The sequence below is a fragment of the Leopardus geoffroyi genome, chromosome C1 (genome assembly GCF_018350155.1).
Source record: "Leopardus geoffroyi isolate Oge1 chromosome C1, O.geoffroyi_Oge1_pat1.0, whole genome shotgun sequence".
In the NCBI taxonomy this organism is placed as follows: Eukaryota; Metazoa; Chordata; class Mammalia; order Carnivora; family Felidae; genus Leopardus; species Leopardus geoffroyi.
Window position 1 is genome coordinate 77,682,011 of NC_059328.1, and position 22,437 is coordinate 77,704,447.

General features: G+C 41.8%; 1 protein-coding gene across 3 annotated transcripts in view; it reads right to left on the reverse strand.

The window, feature by feature from the left end:
- TGFBR3 (transforming growth factor beta receptor 3) overlaps positions 1-22,437 on the reverse strand; it is a 209,253-nt gene that overhangs the window by 23,529 nt on the left and 163,287 nt on the right. For all 3 annotated transcript variants that reach the window (XM_045478261.1, XM_045478260.1, XM_045478263.1), the window contains 7 exons: positions 18,461-18,650; positions 16,218-16,552; positions 15,657-15,809; positions 12,914-13,054; positions 12,572-12,730; positions 7,190-7,489; positions 3,888-4,008 (listed from right to left, as the gene is read on the reverse strand). In XM_045478261.1, coding sequence (XP_045334217.1) covers positions 3,888-4,008; positions 7,190-7,489; positions 12,572-12,730; positions 12,914-13,054; positions 15,657-15,809; positions 16,218-16,552; positions 18,461-18,650 — 1,399 coding nt within the window. The remainder of the gene's footprint in view (positions 1-3,887; positions 4,009-7,189; positions 7,490-12,571; positions 12,731-12,913; positions 13,055-15,656; positions 15,810-16,217; positions 16,553-18,460; positions 18,651-22,437) is intronic.

Consider the following 22,437-nt stretch of genomic DNA (forward strand, 5'->3'; position numbering starts at 1 on the left):
TTTGGGGAACAGATTTTTTTCCTAAAATTCTTCATCTTTTCAGTTCACAATCATTAGAGTATTTGAGTATGAACTTGACTGCCAGTGTGAAATGGCATGAATAGGAGAAGGGGTGTGAAAAGGGTGTGAGGAGATAGATACCTATGTTGCTTGTAGTTTTTATTAAAACCTAGAATCAACCTCTACCTAGGATAAGGCATAGGGTTTACAGAACACAAGCCCTGGAATCAAAGTGCCTGGATTTGAATCTCGGACCCACCATTTATTTATGTCAGGTTATCCAATATTGCTCTATACTTGCCTCCCAGAGGGGCTATGATGATTAAATACGATTACCCACATGAAGCATTCAGCACAGAGCCCTGTAGTAAGCAAATGCCCCGTAAATGTTAGATAATCATTATCATCTCCATGACTATCATCACCACCAGCACAATCATCTGTTGAAAGTTTTAGCAGCAAAATAATGCTAACCCAAAGCTAGCTCCCAAGGGACTAAGGTGGTGATTATGTGCTGTGGAAGCTCAGGCATATTCCATTAAAAACAGCAGCCCAGGGGCACCTAGGTGGCTCAGTGGGTTAAGCGTCCAACTCTGGACTTTGGCTCAGGTTATGATCTCACGGTTTGTGAGTTCGAGCCCTGAGTAGGGCTCTTGTGCTGACAGTGCAGAGTCTGCTTGGGATTTTCTCTCTCTCCCTCTCTCTCTGCCCCTCCCCCTCTCTCTGCCCCTCCCTCATGCATGTGCGCACTCAGGTGTGCGCGCTCTCGCTCTCTCTCTCTCTCTCTCTCTCTCTCTCTCAAAATAAATAAATAAATTGAAAAACAAAAACAAAAAAAAACAGTGGCCCAGAGGAGGGACCCAGAATTATTTAGTCTTGGCGGCCTGTTCTCTGTGTCCAAAGGAGGAAGAAACACCACCTGAAATGTGACCAGGCCATTAGCACTGGGAGTACAGACCAGCTCTCTGCTTGGCTGAGAAGCTGATAACCTGAGCCTTTATCTGCTGCTGCCCCAGAAAATCCAGTGTGGAGAAATAAGATGCACCAATGACCAGGGAGACCTGGAACTTCAGTACGGCCTTCAAAGAGCACGTGTGTTGCTAAAAAGGCAGTCAAACATCTCATTGGTTGGGTAATTTTTACCCCCAAATTCGTTCCAGTAAGAGATACTCCTGGAGATACTATAGGTTCTGTGGCTTACAAAAGTAACACACAAAGCTGGCAGAAAGACTGTTCATGATGACCCAGTTATTATTCAAATAACCTAATGCTATTAGACAAATGGTCACATCCCCATTTCAACTGATTATTCCAATTTACTGAGAGGCAGAGGGAAAACACAGACTCCAATGGCCTGCATCATGAAGAAATGATCTCAGAATCAAAAGAAAATAAACATGAAGGGTGGGAGGAGTCACTCAGAGAGCTGAAAACTGCCAGAACTGCCATTCAGTGCAAAGTTAGAAAGCCAGCCCAAGGGAAGCTGGCTGATAGTCTAACCTGCATTTGTTTAACAACCCTAAGCAATCAACTTTCTTCACCACAAGCTTCTCCACTAAAATCTAGTCTCAATCAGCAAATCTCATGAAACTGCTTTGATATTTGGTAAAATTTTCCTCTTGAACTTTCATGTAAAAAAACAACAACACGGAACTTTCAGGATAATTACACTAGGTTTAAACAAAAGTAATTACCTAATTTGCAAGAGGAATTACTTAGAAAAATACCACCAAACTTAAAAGAAGCATGAATGAATTACTGGAAGTTATACCGCTGTGTATTAATGCCTAATTATTCTTTGGCATAGAAAAAAGCAAGCGGCTGCCTTCAATTATGAGCGGAACTACCTCTCTCAAAAAAGGTAAGAGTAACAAATGGAATACAAGTGGCTGCTGTTATTGTTAAACCACTCACAAAAGTACAAAATGAGCCAGATGTTGCCCAACTGTGATATACTTCGCAACACAATTAACTTATTTCTTTCCCCTGGTCCCCCAAAACAGGGAACTATTTGGGCAATCCATTTACAGAAAGACTGTGGCTATTACACGGTTTCAAATTGTTGAAAACCAATCAGTGAGAGTAAAACAACAACAAAAAGTGTTAATAAGGGACCAATAAACATCTAGTATGTCCATTTTGCACCACCTTCAGAATGGCTGGGCAATGAATTAAAACCTAGTTTGCTTCTTCAAACAGTACAGCAGGTAAAGTTAAGTTGTGCCCCAGGCTCCTGACTCTAAGCTAGTGCCCTCCTCACTGTATCTCCTGCCTTTCCAAAGTGAGCAGTAGGAAGAGGGCAAATGACATACAGATATGTCAGTAAGAATGGCTCTTTTCACAGAGGTCACTCAACCAAAGAAGATAGTAGACACATCCACATGCCTCTATTCTATTAGGTCCTGTGCGCCTATCCTCTTAGCCCCCACTGCCTTGTCTTGCCAAATCCAGCAATGCTTACATCAGAAACGCCATCCCAGCGCTGTCCCCAAGCCTACATCAGGTGTCAGCTCCACCTGGCAGGCCTCCTAGCAAATGCTCACCAAGAGGAGACAGTATGCTTGCTGGCTTCTATCAAGGCTCCAGTGCCAAGCTCCTCTCTGTCCCTTGGTGGTAGAAGGTGGCATGGGGACCTAGCCCTGAAATAGCTAACCCCAGAAGCTAGGAATCCACTTTCACTCTCAGACTTCTCTTCGTTTGGCACCCCTAGACAATGTTTCCAGATAGTCATAGGTTGTTTCTAGACAGTGACAAATGTAGCTGCCCAAATAGCCCATGTGTATTTGGCTCCACCCCCTCAGATGTTGCCAGCTGCCTGATGTGTTCTTGTTTGTCCATGCCCCTCGGCTGTGATGCCCGTCCCCATCAGATGCTCTCCACAGTCCACAGGACCTCATGTCCATTCCTAACATCTCCATGGAGCCCAGCTCGGTTTCTCCACTGGTCTGGCTGACTTGGCCTACACCATGTTTGGCTTTGCCTTGCCTGTCTACCTGAGGCCACACCTCTTAGGGCACATCCTTCCTTTTCTCCCACAAGAAGATGCAGACTGCTGATGCTCCTGGGTGTGCAAGAAGAGGCACCCTTGGCTTCAAGCAACAAATGTGCCTGGGTAACATTCTGAAACCTGAATTATAAAAATGCATTTGGACAGTGGTTCTTAACCTTCTTTCTGCTCTGACCTAAGATGAATGGTGTTCATATACCTAACACTCTCCCCAAAGGCATCTGCGATCCTGATACAGCCCTGGGACTGCTTGTACTCGGCAGAATCACTGGTAGTAGACCACAGAAAGATGGGCTGTGGGCTGCTCAATCCGGGCATGCCAGGAGGAACTTGGAGCCTTTCTTGCATACTCCAGGGAGCATATTTGAATGGCAAGGGAGAGTGACATTGGGATAGGGACAACTTTGACTCTGATATAATATTAAAGAGGAAATCATTGGCAAACATATCACTAATAACTCAGCCACATGTCAGAGCAGACCTAACTAAATAAAAGGCTCTTTTGGCAAAACTCCTTCTAAAGTTACTAATTGGCCCTTAATCTACCTTTTGAATACAAATGTACTTTGATTTACAGTATTGGAGCTATTGCTGCTTCTTTTGTATTTTTTTAGTATTGGAGCTTTTTTTTTTTTTTAATGTTTACTTAGTTTTCAGAGAAAGAGCATGAGCAGGAGAGGGGCAGAGAATCCAAAGTGGGCTCTGAGCTGTCAGCACAGAGCCCGATGTGGGGCTCAAACTCGCGAACGGTGAGATCATGACCTGAGCTAAAGTTGGATGCTCAGCCAACTGAGCTACCCAGGCTCATCCTAGGGGTCTAGTACTGGAACTTCTTAAAATGGGCAACCCCCAGGCTCTGAGCGAGCCTTCCAAAACGCACCTTTAACTTCTTCTTGCTGGTGGATCACAGCAAGGGGCTTGGTGAAGGTCTTCTTAGTCTGCATCATGGCCCAGATCATTGAGGCGTCCAGCGAGGTGCAGGCTTCATCCGGAGGCACACACTGCAGAGAGGCAAAGACAGCAAAGCAGGGTCAGGGGTTACCCCAAAGAGCCTGCACCAACTCAGCCTGCACAGTTGGCCAGTGCCCCTTATCAGACGGCTCACAGCTGTTTACCAGAGAAAAAACAGGAGATTTGGGCGTTTTCCAAAGAACCATAAATAATCTGGGAGATATAGTGGCAGACCCAGGATATTCTCAGCTGCACTTGAAGATTCAAATATCACTGGATGGCTTATAAACATTGCCTTTTCCCCCCATCTTCCCACAAAACGACTAGAGGTTTTAGTGTTATTTAGTCTGAAAAAAAACAAAAAACAAAAACTATATGACGAATGTTGGCCCTTCACCAAGCTGGCTTCACATAAATGGTTCATATTTGTGATTTGTGATTGTGGGAAACTTCATGCACGGCATTATGAAAGTGACAGATTTTACATCTGTTGTCCAAAAAGATAATAATGTTGTCAAATTTGTTTGATTTTTTAAAATCCTGGTATAGGCTCGTTCAAAATGGTATAGGTGACCAGGGTCACCTGCTATAGTGTTCCACACTGGAGTCCTGGGGAGTTGTAGCCAGGTGTGGGGACCATGAGATTAGCTGTTTACAGTCATTTTAAGGCCCCGAATTTAGGATTAGCATGCCCAAGCCCGTTATATCTGTTTTTAAAAAGTGTAATCACACTCTAGTACCTTTTTCTTTAAAACATCTTCAGTTCCTTGTCTATGCTTATCAATAGGTAAAACTCTGATGTACATGGCATCTACTTGTTTTTGTTGTAAGAAGTATATCAACCCTTTAAGAAGTCTATAGCAAGCCATCCCTAAAAGCTAATGAACTTCCAGCTCTTCCAATCACAAAAGAGCAAAGGCTTTTGGCTCTATTGTCATTGCTGCTCTGAACAGCATATTATAAGAAAATAACTCCTTCCCTTCCCCCAAAACCCAGAGGAAGCCTTTACAATAGCCTCCTTATAAAGGGAAACAACAGATTTTTCTGTGGAAAGGCCTCATTGTTGAAAAGATCTGCATGTTAGGAAAAGCCTTCCTACTTTGCTGTTATTTCTTCAGATAAGTAAGAGTCTACGATTCTATGTCCAACTCACGGCTCGACCCTGGGCAAGACACTTAACTCTGGCCTTAGTTTCATCAGCTAAGGGCAGGGATGGACCCAATGATCTTTGAGTACTCCTCCTAGGAAGATTCTTTGGCTCTCTCTACCATCATAGAAGGCACTGAGAAGTCGCTAGAACTGTGGAAATATTACCTACAAGCAGTAAACATGAGGAGAGTGGTAACAGTTCATCCGAAGCCACTGCACTATAAATGGTGGACTGTTGTTACTGTCTCATTTGCTCCTCTGTTCCTAAGGGAAGCCAGCTACTATTATTTCTTTTTTTTTTTTTTTCATTTTTTTTCCTTTAACATTTATTTATTATTGAGAGACAGAGACACACAGAGCGTGAGCCAGGGAAGGGTAGAGAGAGGGGGAGACACAGAATCCTAAGCAGGCTCCAGGCTCTGATCTGTCAGCACAGAGGCCGACGCAGGGCGCGAACTCACAAACCGTGAGATCATGACCTGAGCCAAAGTCGGACGCTCAACCGACTGGGCCACCCAGGCGCCCCTACTATTATTTCAATTATAGATGAGGCCATGCAGATTCTGAGAGCTCAGCGGACTTGCTTAAAATCTTGTTAGTAAGCAGTGGGCCTTCCTGCTCAGTCCTCATGCTCCTTCTACTTTCTCTTGCCTTGGGCGTAAATAGAGACTTTAGGTTTAGGGTCACATCCCATGTTATCTGCTGGGCCTTGGAACTCTCCTTAGAATTCTCTGCAATGAAGTACTGGGATTAATTTTCACAGAATGATATGCTATGGACTATGCCAGGCCAGGCTCAGCGAGAGGTAATAACCAAAGCCTTCAGTAAAGACGCCTAGTAACTGCCAGGCCTCCCCTCCTAGATCCCAAACTCCTACAAGTCTTCCACCAGCTGCAGGGACCAGCTGTGTGTCACAGCCAAGCATTAAGTTTTCCCATGCCTCTCTACCACAAGTCCACAAATGGCCACTGGGAGGTGAATGCCCACAAGGCTAAGGCATCAATGTTTCCAAAAGCAACCTAAAGAACATAGTCTAAATCATCTTATGTATTCATGCTCCCAAATGATCATGACCAGATTTGCTACATTTTCATATGTATTATAAAATGTTCTCTGATGTTATCAGAGAAATGGATGCCCAGGGGAATATAACAGTGTAAAGCATTCAGGTCAGTGGTAATTTATCCAGTAATAATGATTTAATTGTTCCTCCTCCCTCTATATCTACCTCTCACAACTTATGTATTAAGAGAGAATTCCACACATACACTATTAATGATACCAATCAATTATTAGTTTTAGACACTGATTTATATGTGACTACAAAAGTTTTATAAGTCAGCTGACACTGTGCGAGATTTCTACAGATGAAATGCATGTAAGGAATTATACATAACTATGGAAGATCACAGAAACAAAACTGTGGCAGAGACACCCTTCTTGCACAAGGCCCAACTAATGAGGGTTTGTAATTAACCTTGCAGATCCCCCCTACGCAGCCATTCCAACAAGGTCAAAGTGTTCTGATGTCTGTTGTGGCAACAGAATGTACTGGTTCAATATGGGGAGTGACATAAGATAAACATGATGAACCAGTATGAAGCTGAGAAAAATTAAAATATTTGTTAGTTTCCCTTAGAGGTCCTCTTGAGACAAGTCAACCTTATAATTCACACAGAGAAGGTCAAAAAACAATTGCAATACAAGTCTCAGCGGGACCTGGAAAAATTAATCCTCACACTGAACTTGCCCTTTCGGCTCTGTACTTTTGGCACTGCACGCTATCTGAATAGCAAAGATAAAGCCAGACCTCTCCCTCAATGGAAAACAGTCTTGATTTATCATTTGTAAGATACTACTAAGTAGCATGCATGGAAAAAAAAAGTCATACTGTCAGGATTTATTCTCTAAGACTCCATAAAACTCACGGTTCCCTGCTAACACAGATTTTATTACTTCAATTGGGCAGTTCCCAAACCAAAAACCTCAACCTGCAATAACTCGTGATTAAACTTCTCCGGTAGGTCACTGCCTCACCTAAAAATGTCGAAATAGCATACAGATGGATGAAGGCCTACTCACCTTAGGTAACTTCTGGGGGTCCTTTTCCTTCTTGGTACACAGCGTGAGCTCACACTGTAGAAAGAGCAGTGAGGTGTTGAAAATGGACTTAAACACAAAGCTGAATCGCTTCTTATCCATCTCAGCTTGGGGAAGAGGAAAGTGCACCCTCTTTGGATTGTAGAATTTCACAGATTCATCTTTAGGACAAATGTTTTCAATGATAGTGTAATCAGACATCCTATCCGGGTTTGAATATGGAGAGATAAAGCACGTTTGGATGGCAAAGCCCAATTCTTGGTCAGCCTTAGTAACAGACACCTACAAAAGAACAGAAAGACCAATCAGAAGCAAGTTGGCATCTCTCTTTTACTCTATTACACAAGGGTAACATATCAACATAGTGCTTCTGATGAGGGACCCTGCTTTATTTTCATAGTGTACTTATACAGTCTTCTAATTACAAAAGTAATATATACTCATTGAAAGAAAACGTCTCCCATTTAAACTTGATATGGATAATTATGGTGAATTATTTGGTTCCAATGTCAGTCTGGAAGATTCCAACACAAGATGAATAAATCTTGTCAACCTCCCCAAGTCCTCTGGGAAATAAAAATAAAAGCACAGCGCACACCTAAAATGGATTTTCCAAAATAAACAAACACCAACAGGCAAAATCCCTGATGTCATAATACTGTATCATGTCTTAGTAGCATACCACCTGTAGCGCAAGCTATTTTTTGAAATTGCTCAAAAATAAGGTACAGAGCAAAATCTATTTAACCTAGGCAGAGAGGACTGAACTTCTAAACTGCAGCAAGTCAGAATGAGCCTAAAACATTGCAATAAAGCTACAGATTCATCTAAAGTCCTGCTTCCTAGTGAGCAGGCAGAGCTGGCCCAGTTTGGTGTCAGGAACCGTGCAATCTGGTGGCGATCACGAGCCTGGCAAAGTGTCCTAGCTGCTCACAGGTCCAAAATAGGCCTTGCCAAGTACTCTCCCTTCGCTCTTTAAGCCCAAGGGTATTTTAAGGGAAATCTAATCTGGAAACGTTTCCAATTCATTATACTTTCCTCTTACAAAACATTTGTATGGGCTACGTCCAAACCTTGTTAAGGTTCTTTTCTTTAGAAACAGGAAGTGGTGTTTGGCCAAGTGTAAACAGAATTCAAACCTCAACTATCCTGAACTCAGCTAAAATCCTCGGACCAGAGTGGATTCTCCATTTGGTGACACATGGATACTGTGTGAACTGCCTTTCCCCTCATGCCTCATTCCTTTACTAAACTTAGGGTCAAAATAAACTTAAACACTTTAGAAATAAAGTTAGTCCTTAATCATAAGCCAATAGCCCCAGAATCCTTTCAAAAGGCGTGGAGATATAAACGCACTTTCCATTCTGGGAACCCAGGGGAAATCCCTGACATCGCATAGGGCACAGCACTATTTTGAAATATCCCTACGTGGTTAACTACAAGACACTCAACAGTGAAGATGATTGTGATCATGTCACTTTGTTGGGCCTTAAAGCTCAATCCCTCTGAACAATCTTGTGAGATAAATATTTTCATCTCCATTTTATAAATGGAGGAGAAACAGCATCCAGGATGGATGACTCATTCAAAACCCCACTTTGCAAGCACTGGATAAAACCAGGGCTTAAAACCCAGGCCTTCTGACCTCAAGTCCATTTTCTCTAAAGTACTTCATGGTAGCCACAGGGTCAATTCATCCAAACCCAAGATGTGGCCTTGGGAAATCACCTAGTCAGAAATCTTTCTAGGAAATAGTGTTTGGTGGTCTATAAATATTCACAGATCATTGTTTGGGCAATATTTCTAAAAAATAAGATATCTTGGAAAGATGGAAAATTACATATATCCTATTACTAAAAAGTGGCCTTTAACATGAAGTCAGAACCCACAATGCAAAAATGTAGACAGAAGAAGAAATGCAAATCTTTTCTCTAATCTCAAAGAAAGTACATAGTAGCAGAAAGTCTAAGGTATCCCAAAAAGTTGTTTTGGAGGAAAAACTATGGTCAGTAAGTCTTTTACTCTAAAATGGCCTGGAAATGAGTGGTAGAAGGACTACAGGCCTTGGAGGGAGATGAGCAGATGAGCCTCAGGAAATTGCGTGCTCTGTGACTTGTGCCCTGTGAACTCTGAGTCTCAGTTTCCTCCCACACAGAATAAGGGCACCAATACCTACCAGAAACAGTTATTGTGAGCATGTGTAAAGTCACAATTACACACAAACACCAGTTCTCAGCTACTCAATACATGCCAGCTATAATTAGTAGTTCTATTCTAGATGTAAAATTTGGAGGTTATAAACAGTTCTTTTTAATACCCCCAAGAAAAATGAACAGAAAAGCTGTCATTTGCTGAGTCGAAGGGGCACATGTACCCCAATGTTTAAGCAGTGCTATCAACAATAGCCAAATTATGCAAAAGTCCAAATGTCCACAGACTTATGAATGGACAAAGAAGATGTGGTACCTTGTATACACACACACACACACACACACACACACACACTCAGTATACACACATACACACACACACACACACACACACACTCAATGGAATACTACTCAGAGAAAAAGAATGAAATCTTGCCATTTGCAACAATGTGGATGGAACCAGAGTGTATTATGCTAAGCAAAGTAACTCTGTCAGAGAAAGAGATCATATGATTTCACCCATATGAGGAATTTGAGAAACTTAACAGATGAACACAGGGGAAGGGAAGGAAAAATAAGGTAAAAGCAGAGAGGGAGACAAACCATAAGAGACTCTTAAATACAGAGAACAAACTGAGGGCTGCTGGAGGGGAGGTGGGTAGAGGGATGGGTTAAATGGGTGGTGGGCATAAGGAGGACACTTGTTAGGATGAGCACTGGGTGTTACATATAAGAGATGGATCACTGGGTTCTACTTCTGAAGCCAAGACTACATTGTATGTTAACTAACTCAAATTTAAAAAAAAAAAGAAGAAGAAGAAGAAGGGGTGCCTGGGTGGCTCAGTCAGTTGAGCATCCAACTTCAGCTCAGGTCATGATCTCAGGGTTTATGAATTTGAGCCCCACGTTGGGCTCTGTGCTGACAGCCCAGAGCCTGGAGCTGCTTCAGATTCTCTCTGCCCTTCCCCCACTTGTGCGCTCGCTTTCGCTTTCTCTCTCTCTCTCTCTCTCTCTCTCTCCTTCCATCTCTCTCTCTCTCTCTCTCTCTCATAAACTTAAAAAAAATTTTTTAAAAAGAGGATGAAAATACAGTCAATATATGAAAAGATATAAATGTGAAAGTAAGAAAAAAAAAGCATTTCAAGTAAGCCAGCATTAGGTGGACTGGGGAGAAAAACCAAAAGGCCCAGGGTAGGATACAGGAGGAAGACTGGCCACTGATGAGTATATGGCAGCAAAGCCGTAGGTCAGCAGAGCAGGCACACGTTTGAAAAAGAACAAACTGCAGTTAAGCAGGGCCCCTAAAATCCAGGGCACAGCAGAGGGTCACTGACCAACTGCGCATGTGGACTATGCAGGCAGAAACGCAAGAAGAAAAAAATGATCTTGGATAAGAAGAGATCTATAATTAGGAACAGCATGTAGAAAGCAGTCTATTTTCCCCAGTGGAGAAAAAAGGTATACCCCCAAAAAAGAGAAGACCTCTCAGAATAAGGAATCAAAAAGGAGGAGAGATCCAGGAAAACGTCTAGAGCCAGTGGGCTCCATCCCAGAATGAGGACAAAGGTGAGAGTTCTTTGTCTTTCTGAAATAGAAATATGTGCTCTGAAGCCACTTTCAATGTGTCGAAGTACCCCACTTCCACCCTGTAAGCTTCTCAATCCTCCCACAGTGAAGCAGAACACCAGCTTGCAGTTTAGCACCAAAACTAGCTCATCAGAGGATGATGTTCTTGTAAGACCAGCAGGTGTCCTGAGGCCATAGAGATATTTATCTTTTTCTAGAATCTAATCCATGAACCTGGATATTTGCACTGGTGAGAGGGTTACATTTTCTTCCCCTTTAAGTGACCCTTTGAGGATAAATGATAGTAGCATCTAGTAGATAACATTATGGGCTCTGGAGCCAGACAACCTGAGAATGAACCCTACTCTGAGCTCCATTAGTTACTAACTATGTGATTGTAGACAAGTTTGTATCTTAATTTCCTCATCCCTAAAATGGGGATATCAGTAGTCTTGTCTCATCGGACTGCTTTGAAGAGTCAATTACTATAACACTTATAACCTGAGTTTGGCACAAAAAAAATCTGCAATAATGTTAGCTGTTATTATTTCATTATTCCCACCACTACCTAATATTTTCATAGTTATTCCACAGATATATGCTATACATAATAATTACCGTTATGTATACAAAATAGTTTCATACATTTATAGATACATTTAGATAACGATCTAAAAAACCCAATTTTCATGAGATATGGAAGCGCACAGCATTTCACTGAGGTGTGTTCAATTTAAAAGATAATATAAGAGGTGATGTGAGGGGCGTCTGGGTGGCTCAGTTGGTTAAGCATCCAACTTCAGCTCAGGTCATGATCTTGCGGTTTGTGGGTTTGAGCCCTGCGTCAGGCTCTGTGCTAACAGCTAGAGCCTGGAGGCTGCTTCGGATTCTGTCTCTCTCTCTCTCTCTCTCTCTCTCTCTCTCTGTCTCTGCTCCTCTCCTGTTCACGCTCTGTCTCTCTCTCTCTCAAAAATAAATAAACATTAAAACAATTAAAAAAAAAAAGAGGTGGTGTGAAATCTTCCTTGTTAACTCTAACAGTGCAAATACTGAACTCCTGTTCCAAAAATACTAAGGACAAAGCAAGAACAGGACTTTATTAGAATTCACACTGCTGATTAAAAAAACAAAAACAAACAAACAAAAAAAAACATTCATCTGTAAAACACTCTTTCCATGTAGCAAATCCTGAAATGTCTTGCTTTGGTCAGAAATCAACCTGGATGCAGGGCGCCTGGGTGACTCAGTTGGTTAAACATCTGACTTTGGCCCTGGTCATGATTTCACAGCTCGTGAGTTCGGGCCCCGCTTTGGGCTCTGTGCTGACAGCTCAGAGCCTGGAGCCTGCTTTGGATTCTGTGTCTCCCTCTCATTCTGCTCCTCCCCCTGCTCATGTTCTGTCTCTGTCTCTGTCTCTCTCTCTCTCAAAAATAAATAAATATGAAAAAAAGAAAGAAATCAACCTGGATGCATTTTCTGAGCCAAGCCCTTACCCAGAACTGGTTAAGGGGTGTGGGGAAGAACACAATGAGGTCTGCCCCAGGAGCTCCTATAATTCAGCCCTGACCTAAAAGCCCAAGGCTAGTTAATGTTCATAACTAGCATACCTAGTTATCCCAAGGCTAGTTAATGTTCATAACTAGCATACCTCAACATAAATGTGTCCATTCTCTGCCACAGAGAAGACCCCCTGAGAGGGCACGAGAAAGAGGTCAGTGTTATAGAGCTCCATGTTGAAAGTGACATTCCTGTGGAGTGGGTCCTGGAAGCCGCTGTGATTCCTCACTCGCCGCAGGCTGCAGTTAAACTAGTGAAAACAAACAAACAAAACAGAGATAAATCAGAGTCAAATGAAGGATGAACACCCTAGACTTTTATAACCTTTGGCCTTTAACATCTAATCCCTGCCCCCCACTCCCAACAGTCCCTAATTAAAGCCGACCAAAAGGACAACATTCTCACAAACTACCTACTACAAACAAACACATACCACCACAATTTCAGGCCGGCTGAAGAAGGAAGTGTCTCCTTCATCCATATCCCCCGGAAATCCATGATCACCTGACTCCAGATCTTCATAACCATCTAGCCAGCCGCTACTATCCCCAGGTGATGGAACCTGCATCACAATCTAAAAGGCAAAGAAAGCGCAGACATGGTCACTGAAACACCCAGTCACATGATCTGTTTCTATCTCACACCAACACCAATGTAATAATTCAGATGCAAACTGAAAACCTGACTTAAAACAAAACAGGGCTCCTGAGTGGCGGCTGGGTCGTGGCTCCGTGGCTCCGTCATTAAGCATCTGACTTTGGCTCAGGTCATGATCTCACAGTTGGTGAGTCTGAGTCCTACATGGGGTGAACATGAACCCTGCTTTGGGTAAAAACATGAGCCCCAGGTGAGCCCCACTTCTCTCTCTCTCTCTCTCCCTCCCTCCTTCTCTCTCTCTCTCTCTCTCTCTCTCTCTCTCTGCTCCTCATAGGATTCTTTCTTTCTCTTTGGCCTTGCTCACTTGCGCCCCCCATCTCTCTCTCTCTCAAAATAAAAATAAGAAAAACCTCCAAGTGTTTCAGGATTTTATCTTCAAAGAGATAAAAATAAAGAGGAACCCAAAGTACATTCAAATTAAAACTCGACTAAAGTATGCATCTTTCCTGGTGAAAGAATAAAACTTGTTTCAAACAGTAGGAAAACACTAGGCACTGGAATAAGGTTGAATGGGGTTGTCAGCAGGCCAGCCTGTAGGGGAAGGGGCCTTCTCCTTAAGGGGCTTCTCTTTATATCAAAAATTCTAAGAAATATTAAGAGCTGGCTAATTTGTATCCATTGAGATTTCTATCAAGTTTGAGTTGGAAACAAAGTACCTAATGTTTACTATTATGCCAGCCTCTCCTCATCTTATCTCTGTACTCCTCTACCTTTTCCTCATTTCCTCCCCTGTATCTTTCTGTATGGTATACAGATGGAGGAAAGAATCCTGTTTTATTCTATGATAGTCTATCCTAATGTTAGTTGAGATGAGTATTCCTAGGTTAGTTCTAGATAACATGAAAAATTCACCTGAGGACTGTGACTCCATAAATAAAATCCTAATTTTTTTGTGTATATAGAATAGTCATATTTTTTTGGTCTGATTTCGTGTCGTGTGCCTAATTTCTGAATATGTTGCAAAACAAAAGTATATAGTAAGTCTGGAAATTGCTACAAATAGTTATCACTGGAACGAACACCTAAAATATTTACTAAAGGGAAGAAAATGTAGAAAAACCACCTCTCCATTTACCGGTTCCTCACAAGAAAGTACTGACGTACCTGAAGCAAGTACCTAGGACATTTCTTACCCTAGGTATTATCATCATAATATACACACAAATACACACACAGACACATACACAGACACACACACAGGCGCACACACGAGAAGAAAGAGATTTTAAGGGCTTGGGATATACCTTTTTCTTCTGAGGAAAATGATATTATTTTTACTTAACAGATAACCAGAGCCTCTTATTGGTGTTAATTTAGACGTAAATTTAAAATTCCAAAATCAAGTATATCAGTACTATATGCTATTCATTATATCTGGAAAAACTGGGTAATATACAAAAATTAATGTTGGAATTGGCAGGGGTGTGTTCATCATAGAGGTCAAAGGTTAATAAATTATTCCAGGAACAAAGGGAGATTAGTTGGGCCAGCCTTGTGTCAGGGAAAGATTAGTGGATGAGAGGTCAGGAAGCTGGATTCAGTCCTGGCTCTGCCGTTAACTAGTTCCTCAAATCTAAGCAAGTCTCTTAACTCCCGGGAGTTCAAATTCCTCACCTGTGAAATGAGGAAGTTGAATGAGATCATCTTAAGGTTCTTTCCAGCTCAAACACTCTAAGTCTGAAGAATAATAAACTCGGGCCCATAGAGTCAGTCCCCACATGAGCCACAGTGACAGAGCACCTGATCTCCAGTCTTTCCTCTGGATGGTCAAGGGTATCTACCAAAGGGCAGTGGGACGAACGTGAATGAGAGTCATGCCCTCCCCAGCCCGTGGCAAAGCTGGAGTTGGTGCTGGGAGCATAGACACACACATCATGTCAAAGCCAGACACGGGTTTTTGAGCCTTATTTTTACCATCAAAAGTATAACCTGAACCGCAAAATTAATACTATAAAGTTCTTTTGAAATTTCATGTTTCAAATTCTTTTAATATTTACTACCTAGTGTCTATTTCTGCAAGAATAGGCTTCATCTGAAAAAAAAAAAAAAAAAAAAGATTCAGATGAATGAACTGACAAGAATGATTTCTGAAAAGTGCAGGATAGCTACTATAGTGGATAATCATTGGGGGAATCTGTGGAATCTTCCTCTGGGGAACTTCAAAAGTAGGGGATTTTTTTCAATTTAATCTCTTTTCTTCAAGTTGGAGAGAGACTTAATAATAATTTCTTGAGGGCCATTTTTGGATTTCTCTTGATTATTTTGTTCACGAGGAAGGGAGAAGTCCTCCTACCTCTGGACAAGACTGAAATGAGGCCACAGAGACCATGGAACTGGCTAGCTCAGCTGTGTAGACTCAAGGTCAAAGGACACCCAATTTGTTGAGAACTGACACTTGGCTTTTTTAGGCCTAGGGTATATGCCCCTGCACATTTTCATAGACATTTTAAGGCTAATTTTAAGGAAACACCCGGAAAGGATCTGGCAAAGGGCCAAGCTTTGTTTTGGGGAACACTTACAGAGTTATAATAAATCACTCCATCCGGGGCTGACCGCCGGTGCCAAGTACCACAGCCACTCAGGGGAGACTCCAAAATGAAGTGGGTGCCATTCATCTTGGCCTTGCAGGTAGGATCCAACAGAGTGAGCTCCATCCCCGAGTAGTTGTTGGCCTGAAACCACCACCACCAAAGACATAAGGGGGGGGGGGCCAGAAGCAGTTCTGCAGCACACAGGGAACGTGTTTTGCCTGGTCTTCCCATATGATATTGGTTGCTGGAGGCCTGCCTTCCCCCTCCCCCCTTACCTCTTCCCAGCCTACCAAGGATTGTGTTTGTTGGCCTTGGAAATTCAATAGCAAAATATTGACACACAAGGATGTGGAACCCCCTTTAACTGAGAATAACAGGACCCGGGTAAGAAACACAGCCAAGGGGAAGTAAGCCCATCCAACTGAGAAAACAGTATCAGGTCCCCAGAGTTCAAAAGTGAAAGAGCTAGAGGGAAATAACTAACACATACTGGGGCAAGATGGGGAGGGAGGTGGCTTTCTCTTCTCTCCTTTAAGAAATTGCACTGACCTGAAAAGACTCTTTTTCTACAGATACGACCATCTTTTCACTGTCACATTTGACTGACAGGGAAATATCCACATTCTCTTGCACCTCCTTGGGCTCTTCGGGACCAGGCAACAGCCGCAAGCTGGGGACAACAGGGTCCCTTGGCTGGGGGATCCCATCTTCTCCCCTTTCCATCTGGCCTCTCCTGGAGATATCGGGGATAGGAAAGGGGAAACCTCCATTTCGGCCTCCCCCTCCCCGGATGGGTGGGTTCTCCAGGGCAGGCAGACTGCCAGGGTCCAGCAGGATCCGTAGCTCAGGAGGGATGGTATGGACTTCCTCATCTCTCATTTCCTCTGGTGGTGACAGAAGGCAACATTGTCAGTGTTTGATGCCAGGCCACAGTCATCATCATTAGAGGCAAGTACAAGAGGAACTGGCACAGAAGGGGTGTGTGTAAAATTACTCTTATCAAGCAATGTGTAAAGGAGACAAGGAGTCTGGAAACCTGAATTCCAGTCCTGGTGTTCTTTCTAACTGACTGAGTGTCTCTGGGCCAGTGGCTTACTTCTCTGTGTCTTAGTTTTCTAATTTTTAAAATGAAGAGGTTGGATTAGATCATTAGTCCTCCACATTAAAATGATTTGGGGAGATTGAAAAAAATTCCCTATACCCAGGCTGTGCCCCAGGTCAATTAAAATCAGACTTTATGGAGAGGTATCTAATCATTAATATGTTTTAAAGCTCCCTGTATGATTCCAACATACAGCCAAGGTTGAGAACCATGGACTAGATAATTTCTAAGGCCCTGTAAGATATAAAAATCCATTATTTGAGGAGCGCCTGGGTGGCTCAGTGGGTTAAGCATCTAACTCTTGATTTCAGCTCAGGTCATGGTTTGTGAGTTCGAGCCCCAAGTCAGGCTCTGTGCTAACAGTGTGGATTCTCTTTCTCCCTCTCTTTGCCCCTCCCCAGCTTGCTCTCTCTCTCTCTCTCAAAATAAATAAATAAACTTTAAAAAAATACATGATTTGAATAAGTTATTGGGACAATAATATTTTCAAGTGCCATTGTAATACTTCCCTTGAATCTAGAGATTCTTTAGAATACATTCTTCAGGGATTTCTTGAAATAGTATTTGCTACCTCCTTTTTGCCTGCTAAATTCTAACAGGTATTTGAGCACCCTGGCCTAGTCCTGAAGGAGAAAAGAAAAAGCTGCTTAGGTACACTTATTCCTTCAAAGGGAAAGACCTGTTTCCATATAATCAATACTCAGTGTTCTGTCCTATTTTCAACAATTTAGGGAAGAGACATTTCCCCAGTACTGTTTATATCCATCCAGTCTCAAAGTCAACGCCTGAGGTCAATCCATCTCAGTGGGAGCAGGAAGTGAACATGACTGGGGACATTAACTCTCCTTCAATACTATCTTTTGGGAAAAGATGGCAGACAGCACAGCTGTATGGGTCCAAAAGAGGCCAGAGTTTTGGAGGGTTTTAAATTTGTACGTTGACAAAAACCTTCACAACAGCCCTTTGAGGTAGGGCCTATTTGCTCTCCCATATTACTGAGGAGGAACCACCTGAGGCTCAGAAATTAAGCAACTTGCCCTCAAACAGTGAACAAATGGCCCGTATTCCTAACCTTCAATCTATGGGCACTGTCCTTGGCGGCAGTACCAGGGGGTGAGGAACAGGTCTGGGGATCAGAAAACTCTGGATTTGAGTCTCGCTAGTTAGAGGCTTGGCAAAACCTCAAGAACCTGTTAAAATTCCACTTTCTGCTCCATCCAACTGGGGTAATGACTCCTGCGTCCCCTCTGGGTGAGGAAGAGGAAGCACCTCGTGACTACTGTCCTGTAAGATGCAGTCTGACCCAGGACTTTTCCCCCGTAGTTCCAGCCGCTCTGCATCTCAGCTGTCAGTGATTAGCAGGCACTTCTGAGAGAAGAAGCCAGGCTAATTTGTTCTTAATGTAATCACAGTGAGTTATGTGATCTACAACAAAGTTCTCCACCGTGCCATCAACTGTACCAAAAGAATTTGGTACAGAAAAATCTGTACGAAAGTACCAAAGATCGTTGCTTTAAAACAATCTATCATGATTCTAGATACTCTTAAACTTGATAGTAAAATGCAGTCAAATGAATCATCAAAATTTACAACAGAAAAACAGTATCATATGAGATGTAATGAGAGTTCCTCATTGGAAAGCCTCATTTAGGGGATATTTTTACTACAGAAAAAAAAAATCCATACTTACCACTGTTTTCAAGCCGAAGATGGAATCTATTAGCCACAGGAGCCACTGTATATGATGTTACTGGACTATAGCCATTGTCTGAAGCCCACTTGAACAGATTCTCTTGGGTTGAAGGAATGTCATCTCTTACTGATTTGGTTGTTATCATGGATCTTTCACTCTCTTTCCCAAAGCCAATACTGTTAGGAGCCTGAAGATAACAGCAAAATTTCACTCGTGAGTCTAAAACTAAACAGTGCTTTAAGTACAAATTCAATATCTAGAATGAACAGATTCTACATTGTATATGAAGGAACTATTTATTCTTTTGATCCCTACTTTCCTTGGGCTAAGAACACTGATGTGAAAATCGTTAACAGCAGATTAAGAGAAATTTATTCATGTTGTTTGATCTTACCATTTGGGTTGCTTATGCTGATAAAAATAATCCAATGATCGATAAGTAGCTACATACTGAGTATACCTACTAGGTTACCAGAGTTAGTTAAATGTTTAAATTATATATATATATATATATATATATATATATATATAAATTTAAATTATATATATATAATTTAAATAAATTTAAATTATATATATATATTTATATATATAAATATATATATATAATTATATATATAAATTATATATATTATATATATATTTATATATATATTATAATATACATATATTATATATATAAAATTATATATATATATAAAATGTTTAAATTATATATATATAATACCAAACTTTCCCTTTTTATTTAAAATGATGTATAAAGTGTACAAATGTGCATGTTATACTGCCAAAAATATGTCCATGCTTCTATTTTCTGCACTCTAGATTTAAATGAAAGAAGGCACAATGCAGTTACTTCACTGTGGAGACCATCTCATCTTTGTAAACTATTAAATTCCATCTGATGGAACAACCAGTGTTGAGATTTCAGTTATAATTTATGGCCAGTTCAGCAATCCTGTAATTGTATTCATTTGTCAATTTTATTAACTGAAGATGCTTCGATTTTATGTTCCAAAAATTAATTAATTGATTTGGGTTACTGTCCCTCTAAGTGCCAATATTTTATCCAGCAATACCAGTAAACTGACTTTCACTTGGTAATTAATTACAAAATTAGAACTGAGTGATAGGAATCCTTCCAAGAAAGGACTGAGTAACCAGGATATGGTAAGTTTCCACATCCTCTGGCTCCTACAGCAGTGACCTTGTCAGACAGTGAAGGAGCTGACGGATGCAGAGGAGATCCCAAAGCGAAGGCACCACAGTTTCAACAACTGCTCCAACAAGACTGGAAAGCCCTTCCAGCATGAAGATTAGGCCATTTTCACGCCGTATAAAAATCACTTTAATTTCCATGCCCAATTATTTTCTCCTGCATACATGCAGCATTTTTTCCTGAATTCTCCATTTGTTTCCCATTCTGTGTGCCCTGAACATGACTAAATATTAATCCTTTCCCACTATAAAACCATCGAAGATTCACAGGCTCTAAGTTCTCTTGGCCTCTTTGGTGGTGGGATATTGGCTAAGGACACATATTTTCAATTCAAAGCTTAAAGGATCTCCCCCAGTATATTTTTTCTGTGACCCAAAGTGATTATCTGAAACCTCCAGAGCGGCCAGTCACAATTATGCATGCAAAGGAACCAGACAGAGCTTTAACCACGCTTTGTAGCCATTTGTGAAAAACTCAGCTTGACAGGTTTGGAATATTCCAGCACTTACCCTGATTTAGAGAAAATTCCTTAGAGGAAGGAAGGGTTAAAAAAAAAAAAAAAAAAAAAAAAACTAAACTAAAATGAGGTAAGGAAGGATCCAAGTAGTTCTTTAAACTTAGTTTCCTAGGTGCAGCTTCTTCTAGTCTTTTAAAGCATCATGTCGTTTTGATTGGCGGGAGTTGTAACACTGGCCTAAACAACACAGCTTGGCCTCATCTGCCCTAGTCTTTCATGTTGCTGGACAGCTGAGAAAATACTGTATTTCCAGAATACTATCATCACAACCGCCACCTGTGTTTTTTGTACCAATACGGAATGATTTGTTTACACCTTTCCACATTAAATCTAGGAGCTGTCAGTACAACTCATATTGATTACGCCTCAGGACTTACAAGGCTAGAAATCTATCTACACGTTTGTAAAACAGCAAGGCTTGGCAAATTGGTTCCTTCCCAGCAATGAGCAAATTCCTCACCCTCTATTTCGGGATACAGGGAGTCCCCAGGCTTTTCTAAGGCTTCGGTGTAGCTACTCCAAATGGGAGTGTTCAAGGGGGTCTCCAAATACCACCACCATATTTCAGCCACATCTTCATGAAGGATTATGAGCAAGGTAGAGTCTGAGCACTTCCCTCTTCCCCTTCCCCTCCACTGCCCAACACACACTTGCATCAGAAATGATGGGGTACGGGAGGGAGAGGTTGGTCAGAGATGTAGTCCATTCCCACTGGGATCAAAACATGTCTTCTCGAAGAATAAGCTGGCTGAGGCCATTTGAAATAGTGTAACCAAATATTTCCTCCATCTATTCTTTTGTTTTGGAGGTTCCTCCAAAATGTGATTATGCACGGTCCATAAGGGACCTGAAGAAAAACCCAGAGCTGGGCACAGTAATGAGGACAGTTCTAATATTCCAGTTCTTGTCCACAGTACTGCCCTTTGTGGCTCTTGGAGGGTGCACTCTGCCTGTGCACCCACCCCCTACAGGCACACACATGCCACCTGTGTTTAATGGGACTCTTCTTTACATTTACCCAATCAAGTGCCTTATAATTCCTTCAGCAGACATTTTGTTTTCACTTTGTTTAGAGAAGTTAATTGCTCCTATAGACAAACTTTTGAAAAGTTTCCTGTGGAAGGAAGATAAATTCCCTTTTTATGGCAGGCACTATGCTAGAAGCCTTACATATGTTATTTAGTTCTCCTCTAAAATATAAGGAGGGTACCTGGGTGGCTCAGTCAGGTAAGCATCTGACTTCAGCTCAGGTCATGATCTCACAGTTCATGAGCTTGAGCCCCACATCCAGTGAGCTCGAGTCCTGCTTTGGGTGAGCCCTACTTCTCTCTTGCTCCTTCTCTCTCCCTCTCTCTCTTTCTCTCTCTCTGCCCCTCACTCAGAAGTTAAGTAGCACACGTGGCTGAGAACTCACCCTGTGCACACAGCCTGTCTACCAGGCTGTCTCTAAAGAAGATACTACAAACAAAGCCACTATGAACCATTTCCCTTTTCTATGCATGAATGTATACTTTTTTAATAGCAGGTACCTTTCCTTCAGAGCATAGTCAGAACTCACATCTGAGACTGGGAGTTAGGAAATCAAAAAGCATGAAACTGATTGGGAGAATAAAAAAGAACATCATGAAACATTACCTAATTGTTTAGTAATGTTGTCATGCATTGTCCAAAATTGGCCGGGAACAGGAGTACAGCCAAAGAGAGGAATATAAACAGATCTTGCCCTGGGATGAGCAATCTCATTTCTAGTCTGTCTTACTCATACGAAAAGTGAAGACATTCAAAGTGAACTCCAGGACTGCCATGGACCAGGAACACATACATGCTCAGGTACAGAAAGAGCCACTAAAGGGTCAGGGCCGAAAGAACATTTACACAACTCCAGCAGGGAATTAAAATGTACCGTATGTTTTTTGCCTTTCAAAGCATAATTCCCTTTCCTGTTTTTGTTATTCTGAAATTAAAAACATTTGGTTGGTGTGCCAGGCAGCAAACGCTGCAGACATCCCAGGTCACCAACACCCCTCTGGCCAAGCCAGGGAAAGCAACTGAAACAGCTCTGACTTCAGAAAACCGCGGCTGGGCTTTGTTCTCGACACCAAATTAATGTATCTCCCTCACACAGGATGGTTTATTTGGATCCTCTCACAATTAAAAAAAAAAAACAAAAAAACAAAACCCACAGGAACCAGAAACAATTACAGTACTTTAAAATTAAGATGTGTATGCTTGTGGCTT